The sequence below is a fragment of the Ornithodoros turicata genome, chromosome 7, assembly GCF_037126465.1.
Source record: "Ornithodoros turicata isolate Travis chromosome 7, ASM3712646v1, whole genome shotgun sequence".
Lineage (NCBI taxonomy): Eukaryota > Metazoa > Arthropoda > Arachnida > Ixodida > Argasidae > Ornithodoros > Ornithodoros turicata.
In genome coordinates this window covers 26,375,061-26,384,747 of record NC_088207.1, presented here as the reverse complement: position 1 = coordinate 26,384,747, position 9,687 = coordinate 26,375,061, and the positions used below count along the sequence as shown (strand labels likewise).

Below are 9,687 nucleotides of genomic sequence, written 5' to 3'. Positions count from 1 at the left end.
TGATTTGTTTTGCCTTCTTTGTGTGTACCTTTTTATCCATTATTTCTGTTTGTTGGGTCTGTGGTTATCCGCGGAGGACTTCATATTTCTGTTTAAAAAAATCACAGCAGAATCCCTCACATACTCACGGGCACTCAATCAATAAAGCGGGAAAGCAATATAGCACACTACAGGTCTACAAAGTGCGGTGTCAGCAGTTCACACTAAGATGGAGTTCGTACTTAGTGTTCACAACACAGTTGTGAGACCAGTCTCACTCAAGAAGGCTACAAGCAGACGGATTGCCTTCCGTTGATTTCGCGGAGTATCCCAAGGACCCAATAAATGAGTCAGCTCCACTGGGCGGTCCGTCATGCGTAAAATGCCGGCAAGGAGTGACCGTGAAGTGCGAAGGATTGCTGTGAGGATTTTGATTCAGAGTGTGTAATAGCTATACAGCTCTTGTAATGGAGTAGGTAGCACCCATTGTGGGTTGCTGAAAGCTCAGAGGCTTACTTTATTTTACTAACTAACTGACTCTGTAAAAAAAAAAAAAGAGCCCTCTTTGTCCCGCTGATCCCATGGATACTTAGGCATGACTGTATTCTTCCTTCACGTGACACGAGGGTCGGTAGGCGAACCGTACACATTAAACGAAATGGGGCTCTGTGCATATAGTTAGGGATGACTGAACGTGCTAATTATGGATGCGGATAGATAATCCACTAAAAAGAATTAGGCTAAAGACGAATAGGCGAATTGGAAAGGAACGCTAGCGATTGGCGAGGCAAGAAACGCGATGGACGACGCAAGAAACGCCTTGCGTGCGGAGACCGGGAAGCGAATTGAAGACTGGGAGGTGAAGTGGGAGGTCGTTTTCGAAATTCCGGCACTGGCTGTGCATGATTTTGAAGTCTCTTTTAAAGTATTTGCAAATTGGGCATTGGTGAAACTTAAGTATGGCCATAACTTAAGCGAGTTTTATCTGTCCTCTTCTTCATTTTTTTTTTTTTTTAACTAAGCCTCTACAGTTCACGTTACGTGCGCTGTCTGAGTATTTGCATTTGACTATCCTTAGACTGTGTAAGAGAAATGTCGTCAGAGTTACGTGAGAAGGAGAGGGAAAGGAAGAATGGTGGTTTCTTTCGCTCGAAAATCACGAACGACATACCCGATGAATCCCGTTCCTTTTGTGTTCCTGTCAAGGTAACGGCATGTTTCGTTCCGCGAGAAATTTTCGCACTTTCATGGCCACTACTTTCAGTAGACTGATTGCCGCTCTATTGGCTGCGGTACCCTTTCCCTCCAGATGTCGACTCTTCTGGTTTTAGAAGCGGCGTAACCTACATGCAGTGGCAGCCTCCAATGTATCTATCATTGGCAGCTGAAGAGTGATCTTTTTTGCCCCGACGGGGTACGCAGGGGAGGCATTGACCTCCTTCTTCACTTACCTTGTCGAGCGCCCGAAATACACTTTCCCATCAAGTTTTTTCCGCGTCAACGGGAAAACTGCCTTCACAACGTCCACGCGTCCCAAAGGCTCTTACCATCACTTAATGGCCCGCGTGTCGGGCAACGGTACCGGAACTGGCCCCAAGCAGAATAAGAAGAAAAAAAAAAGCTAAGATAAAGTATGGCAAGAAAGATAGGGGGGTGGGGAGGCGTTGAACTTGACAGCTTCGGAGCTGACTACTCCAAAATGACTAATATGCGAAAGTGGATAAGTATGTGTATGGAATGGAGAGGAAGAAATTTTAGCAGAGTTCCGACTGCTCGTCGCCTTAGCTGAACCGGTCGGTCTCCCATTAGCTTCCTAAGGTCTAATGGACGAGGGTCCACTCGGTCCAGGGGAGCGCGAAAACCACGTCGACGTGAACTGTATCGACAGCAACGAAGCAGTATGTGTTCCGTGTCTTCTGCTTCGCCGAATATACAGCAATTATGCGAATTCTCCTTTCCAATCTCGCAGAGACATGCACAGGTGACGTACGGCTTGACATAGGGCTCGCACACAAAAAACTAAACATAAGAATGATGACTATCATTTTATTTCTACCGAACTAAAGCTGCTCGCGTGTCCCTCAGATGCCTTCGCAGCAGGACCTAGATAACGCATATGGAGATTGTTGCGCCTTCGTAACAATAAACGGCACTCCGCGGACTGCATTAAAGTGCACGAAATTACTCCTCGGGGAGTGAAAGATGCCGTTTTCCTGACAGCAATACAAAAGCAACGTTATTCGTCCGTTGTGTCATAACGCGAAGACAGCCACAATATACGCTTTCCCTAGCTCTCATCAACTCTTATCCAATTAAACAGGCGATCCACATCGCTTTGAACGTTGCTGGGGTAAAAATCGCTCGACGTAACCGAAAGGAAACAGACCAAGGTTGGGGGTCCTGTCGTTTTGGACAAAAGACTATCCTTCTGTCGCACACGACAGAATTATGACAGAAAAAAAAAAGGAAAAGAAAGCTCGGACCACGACCTACTAGATTAAGTCATAGGCATCCCTTCCCATCTCCGCATTTCGAGGCTAGCGGTGGCGCTACTCATCGACCCCGTTATTGCTTCCGCAATTTCTAGGATACTTTGCACTTCAGCTTACCTTAGTCTTTTTGTACAAGCGGTGGATGTCCCACGGGAGATGTTCCATTCTAAAGTTGATTATCATCATCATTCTACGCGTTTTCATAGGAGCTGTCGTTGTCGTCTGCTACGGTAGTTCCTCTCCAGCACTGGACTAATGGACGAACTCTAATAAGACACTTTTCCATCATCATCCCTTTCTCATCCCTTCCGCAAGAGAAAAGGGGCAGTGGACCGACATAGCGGCGGTGAATGATCCACCATATCATCATCCCATTTATGTGTGTCTGCTTCGGTAGTCGCGCGTCCGTTTCTGCGCGTTCAAATTTCCATTGTCCAATCATGATGTAGATCTCGCGGGCCGATGTGTAGCGCTCCTAGCGGATCGTGCGGACGGGCCCCTCATAGGGGTTGTCGATTATGTCATGGTCGGTATAATCTAGTAGGTCGTGGCTCGGACATTCGGGGAAACACCCTGCCACAATGAAGCCGGAAGCAGTCAGCACTTATTCCCACCGAAATCCTGTTCACGGAAACACAACTTGTTTCGCATAAGAGGGAAAGGCACGATCTCAAATATAGGAAGTTTTCACGTACGTCACATTGTGACGTGCAGTGACATGGCATGCTGGTAAGCTCCGCACACTAGTGGTCCCTTTTGGTGGTCACGCTAGCGGCATTGAAAGATGACAAACTGCGCTATTTTTCAAGGCGACAACCATAGTTTTCATAAAAGAAAATGTGAGAACGACAATGACGAAGCGTCTTCGGGATAAAAGAAGGGTACTGACGCTAACGGATTTCGCAACATAACCGGAAATTTCCGGTTATGTTGCGATGGTGAAGGTGACAGCGTTATACCCTCGAGTCCCCGTTGGCCTCGCAAGTGCAGGCATGCATCACGGCTGAGATCTGGGTGATGAGTGGATAAACTGATAACGCGGGCTGGAAACATCCAAGACTGCCTTTCACAAGTCGTAAAACGCAGGCTAACAGTCCCCAAATTTCTGCGTCAACTGAGCCATTAGTATGAAATAAGGTAATATGTTATGTGCCGGACAGTAAAGAAAGGAGAAAAAGAAATCAAGAAATAAGAAAAGTCGGCTTTAGTAGAAATGCTGCGTTCTTGATAGTAAAAATAAATAATTACAGTCGAGCGCTTTGGGGACCCAAGTATGAAAGGAGTCGTCACAGCGCATTGCGTAAAACGCTTATCGGTTCACTCACAACGTATGGGGCCGGTTGGTACTGGACTGAAGTGAAGCGACCATCACGGAATACAGGACAAGCGATGTGTGGAAATTTTGTCCTGTGTTTTGTGATGGTCGCGCCATTTCAGACAATTATCGGTTTTCCGGGCATGCGCAGTGACGACCCCTTATCTCTTTGGTCCCCATAGGCGCTTGCATACCCTACTCTAAAACAGCCTTGTTGGTATTGTAAAACAAAAGACACATTTTGTTTGTCATGTTTTCGGCAGCTTTCAGACGACACGCTCACGCAGATTATCGCCGGCCACGACAGCGACGCAAGCCAGCTTTGGGGATCCTTTGGAAAAATAGCGCGCGCACTTAAAACTCACAGCACGGTTTTGGTTCCGACCATATACGCAGTGGCGACGATGCTATTTCTTCGGCGCTCCAAAGCGCTTGGATACCCTTTTCTAACATTCTCTATTTCCTGCACTTCGGTACTTAGAAGGACAGTGGACTAGTTGATAAAAATCAATGGATTAGCTGGTGACGCGTCCAGCCGCCGGGCCCCAAGTTGGAGGTCCAAACCCGGATGAGGGAGTCAGAAACTCAGTGGTATTGTGTAGTTGCTTGGTTAGATTGAACTTGGGTGTGTCTCGCGCTGAGGTTTCACTGCACGCCAAAGAACCTGCTTGTAGGCAAACTTGAGCGACGAAGAGGACGTAGTTGAGGACGTGGATCATATACTCCAAGACTGCCCGAGGTACAGTGCACACCGTTGTGCCCTAGTGTCGTCCCTGTCCCGCCTGGATAACCGGCCATACTCCACCGAAAAGGTTATTGGGTGCTGGCCAGCAAATCAGCTCATACCTGCCATGCGCGCCCTTGTGCAATTTCTCGTCTCGACGGACCTCTCTGACACATTGTGACGCTCTTTGTTTTTGTGCATTGAGATTTCGCTTTTTGTGCCAAGCTAGGTGGAGATGTTTTCATTTATTCTGTTTCCATTCTGTTGCAAAGCGTAGAGTTTTGTGTAATTTCCATTTCTTTTCTTAATAACGCATCCTGGAGTAGCCAGTCCCGAGTGGCTCGAGACTAACATCTCCATTTTTTCTTTTAAAATCAATCAATCAATCAGCGACGAAGAGACCACTGCGCCGTTGTTTGTAATCCCAGTTCTAGGCGTGCCGCTCGTTTGTGGTAGCCAAGGTCGTGCTGAAGAGTGGGAGGTGGTGGGTTCGAATCCTACCACCGGCTGTGCTGTCTGAGCTTTTCCCTGGGGCTTCCGAAGAGTTTCCAGAAGAACGCCGGCACAGTTCCCCGAAGTCGGCCCAGTACGCGTACTAACCCGCCCTGTCTCCTACTCCTTTTTGCTGTCCTCTCTCCATCTATCCACGCCTCTACGCCGCTTGTAGCCAAAGTTCCTTCGTGGCGCTAACACGGAATAAAAAATAGTAATAATAATAATAGTCGTACTTCTCTAACGACGACAAGGTGCTAGTACCCACAAATCACTACTACTTCGAAAATAATAATTGACTACAACGAAAATAATTTATGCTCGAAATACAAGCGAGGAACGCTTAATGTCACTCAGCTTCGCTGACAGACAGTTGGGCGCCCCTGCATGAGCCTGACTTTCTCCAGATACCATAAGTGTGCCACCGCATTCCTCGATAATAAAAACTGGTTTTCGCTGGTCTGTGTGTATATGTATGTGCGTCTCTCCGGTGAATTTGTTGTGACCATAGGAAATATGTGTTCCATTCTTGGCTCGTCTGTTGTATGACTTCTTTAGAGGTCGAAGTCTTCTGCTTTGCTTGGAATAGAAATACAGACTACAGCAGAAGCTGAAATAATGCGGCAATACTCAACGAAATGCTGTACCATTTGTAAGCCCATGTTAGGTGACATACGTCGCCTTAGCACCTAGTAAAAAAAAAAAAATCAAGAACAAAGAGTGAACATGAACCGTAGACTGCATTATTCGCGCTACCGAAATTAAATACCGCTACCTTTCGCCATATACGAAAATGTAGCACGAGAGTACGGTCGCAAGAAGTTAGGAAACGATGCGTTGCCCCTAACATTTTCATTGGGTGAAAATGAGTCAATATCTTCTCGACAGGTGGCGCTCTATTCCATTGCTAGAGGTAAATACCTGAAAGACGTAATTATGAGACTCCCAGTAGAAACCAAAGTCTCATATTGTGCAGCAACGTATACAGTGATGAGTTTGCATTACGACAAGCAACTTCGGCACATTTGATTTAAACATGTTGTAAAGTGCACACTATGCAGTTCGTCATTTTAGGAACGGGATGATATGACATAGCAGTGCCCCTTTCGGAACTAAATGAATGTCACAGAGCGTAATCAAAATCAAAGTCCTTTGTACTCACCGACAGTTCATCAACCATCTGTTCACACAGTTCGCTGGGAGAGCAGTTATTGTTCGTTTTGCTGTGCCAGCAGACGATGCCGTCATCTCGTCCAGGATTCCACACACACACACACACACAAATGGGATGATGATGTGGTCAGGATTCCAACATCTAATGACGCCCTGGCATACCTGACACTTTCCTCAAACTGCACACTGGAGCTAAGCGATGCACTCGCTCTGTCACACAACACGTCATGGAACCATTGCAGCTCACTCACAGGATGGTAACGATAACTGCATGCTCCTATTTGCTTCACCACCGTAGGCTTCGTACTACACAAACTTGTACAGCGTGAAGCTATGAAGGCGGAGAGGATCAATTGTGTGTGTATGTGTGCATGTCCCCCTATCGAATCAAATTACTTCGGCGTCTTTCCATGACACATGTTCAGTACACTTCCCCCACCCAAGCAGCAAAATGCACTGAAAGTCGAGTGCAATAGGGGTGGACGGGTAGGTGGAAGGCCTTGAACGGATTCGTGAAGCTAAAGAACATTGATAAGACACATACCGTCCACCCCTATTGCACTCGACTTTCAGTACATTGTGCTGCTTGGGCAGGTTTATCATACACAAGTCACGTGTTTCTGCATTGAGCACACGTTCTTATCAGCAGCACCACAAGGTGTGAAGTCATGTACTGCGTCATAACCGTGACGAAAGAGATAAGACAAGCCACTGCAGCCCGATTCTTTTCTCAGATAATAAGCTCCGACACTTGTCGTCTGAAGGAAACGCTAGTGAAACAGAGCACATGCAATATTATTCTTATCCTTGCTGCGTGTTCTTTGCCATATACAGGGGGACTCGGAAATCGCTTACGCACAGAGGCACAACCGCTACCGGATCATCGGACATCAACTGAAGCAAATATTTTGGGGCTTTAGGCTCAAGTAGCTCTTGCAAAACCACAACAAGAGGAAGGACCCCCCAGCTCTGCATGAACTCTCTGTTCTTGGGGGAATTTATGTGCCAAACGTGGTCACTGATACCCTCCAGTTGCGACACAAGTTTTGCTTTCAACCCCGCCTCACACCCGCGCAGATGCCTTAGCACGTCGGGCACGTGGAGACGTCCCCGTCAATATAACTGTCCACTACCCTACCACTTTCAGCCTCAGCATGTCGATTACAGAAACGCCGAATCCGCCACAGCGGCACTCGGCAGTTTCAAGAGGGCGTTGTCCGATTAAACGATCATCTCCGGTCCATCGACCCGTCGATGGATTTCGTTGCCACGAACCATTGCTCGCATCGAGAAGCGTGCTTTCTACACCGACTACGACTTAATATCGCCAGGACACCTCTGCTTCTCTATAAAATGAGTCTTATCCACTCGCCCAAATGCCCCACTTGCGCCGTTGAAGCTGATATTCCCGCTAATCCCCCACCTTCCGGGGTGTCGCGGTAATCGTCTGACTTGCTCCTGTACCTCCTGTCTTAAGGCTGGCTTAGAGTCCGACGTAGTCTTCGCCCATGGCCGCCCGCGCTGCGCGCCGACAGCCAGAGTTCGCCACGCCATGCTTTCTCTTCCTGCCGGTGTCATAGTCCGACGCGATTCGGCGCAGCGCAACGAAAACAGCGCCGGAGATTTTCACATTTCGTAGTGGGAAAGCAGTCATATCCGTACCCGCGTGCTGGAATCCGACTAAAGACAATCCGTGTTCCCATCGTTGGCACTGTTATGTTTGTATTACTGTAATACGTTTGGCACCCCCAAACATGAACACTGAATTAAATAAGAAAATCGCACGTCTTCCCAGTTGGTCTCCTTCTTTTGCTTGTCTCTATAGTACATCCGTCGTTTATTATATGGACACAGATGTTCCTTTGCAGTTTCGGTCAAAAGCTCAATCGGCGACTGCACTCCTAGCGGAAACAAGCCAATTAGGAGTAGATTTAGACGTAATGTCAGTCAGACTATTTTGTGTGGCGATATGCTGCGCACGTGCCACAGGATAGAACTGCGGATAATTTCGACCACCGCGCGCAAGAAATATCCGACACACGGCGCTGGAAGAAATGCTTACATCCCCCACATTCGTACCCCCATCGCCCTCGGCCGGGATCGAACCCGCGATCTGGAGCTCAGCAAGCCAACACTGAGCTACCGACTGAGCTACCGAGGACGGCAGGAAGCATGTCGGTATCTCTAGCAACGATTGTGTGTGTGTGTGTTTTTTTCTTCCTAAGTAGCCAGTGACATTATTTACACAAAGGTACACGCACAGAGATTATCTTCATGGGCGCAACATAGAGCCCTGCACGGGCCCGACCCGGCCCGCGGGCCGAGCCGGGCTTGTTATTGGCTGTGTGCTCCGGGCCGAGACCGGGCCGACAAAATACGCTAGCACCGCGGGCTGGGCCGGGCCGACAAATATGTTTCCGAGAGTCAGGCCCGGCCGGGCCACGCAGCTAATTCCACACAATGGAGATGCATTAGTTCATATCATCATGCACTTGCGTCATTCCTGTGCATATTTTGCAAAGACAAGCAAGGGATACTGCATTAGGCATATGATTCGACCCTCTAGAACATTCTGAAAGCCACTTTACATTGCTCGTCACTCTTCACGTATTTCACAATCACTTGGCAAAGCTTGGTGAGAGGAGTATGGACTGGGAGAAGGAGTTTGTCGACAGCATCCTCTACCTCCGCAAAATCTTGACAGTGTAACGATAACTCCCATGCCCGCGTACGTTCTGGATTTAATTTGGTCTGGTGCGGTTATGGTGTTAAACCGCCATCACTTGTATGTTTGTCTTCTCTCCTTGTAAATTTACTGATAAATTTGTTTGATAATCGCCAGAAACGCGTACGTCGCGGCTGGAAATACTATGCCGGGATCTACTCGCCGAGTCACCGGGCCGGGCCGGGCCGGGCTCTATTTGCTTAGATTCCGGGCCGGGCCGGGCTCTAGTCACTGGGTCACCGGGCCGGGCCGGGTCGGGCCGCATAAAAATATGAAGGTCCGGGCCGGGCCATTTTTCGATGGGCCCGGGCCGGGTCGGGCCCGGAAAAGACGGCCCGTGCAGGGCTCTAGCGCAACACTCTCCGTGTGGAGCGAACCCCACATAGATAAAGAAAGGCGGCAGGTCTGCTTGCCGTGGTCGGCCACGCTGAGAGGCTAACACAGATCCGAATTCACAGGGAGCGGTGCCGCGTCTGAGGAAAACCCAGAGGAAAAACCCGAGGAAAGCCCACGGAACGCATCCAGACAGCACGGCCCGGGCTCGGATTCGAACCCTCGTCACCTCCCAGTCTCGGCGTGGAATGCCGTCATTGTAACCACTAGGCCACGAGCGCTGGTAGATAAAGAGAGCGTGTGCGTTTAAGCTACATAACGTAGCAATTAAGAGTTCGCCAATTACGACCGTTATGGCGGGCTAGCCCGCCTTCTAGCGCGCCATACGACCGTGCTTCCGCGGCCATTGCTATGGAGATGAGCCGCCAATAGCCCCATGGTGAGGCACTGGTAG

The 9,687-nt window shown here is 48.7% G+C and overlaps 1 protein-coding gene across 1 annotated transcript in view; it reads right to left on the bottom strand.

Moving 5' to 3' along the window:
- Positions 1-6,557, bottom strand: part of LOC135400723 (cytochrome P450 302a1, mitochondrial-like) — a 95,393-nt gene extending 88,836 nt beyond the window's left edge. Inside the window, exon 1 of the mRNA XM_064632589.1 lies at positions 6,165-6,557. Within this exon, the coding sequence (XP_064488659.1) occupies positions 6,165-6,182 (18 nt within the window). The 5' untranslated portion in view covers positions 6,183-6,557. The remainder of the gene's footprint in view (positions 1-6,164) is intronic.
- Positions 6,558-9,687: the final 3,130 nt, after the last annotated feature.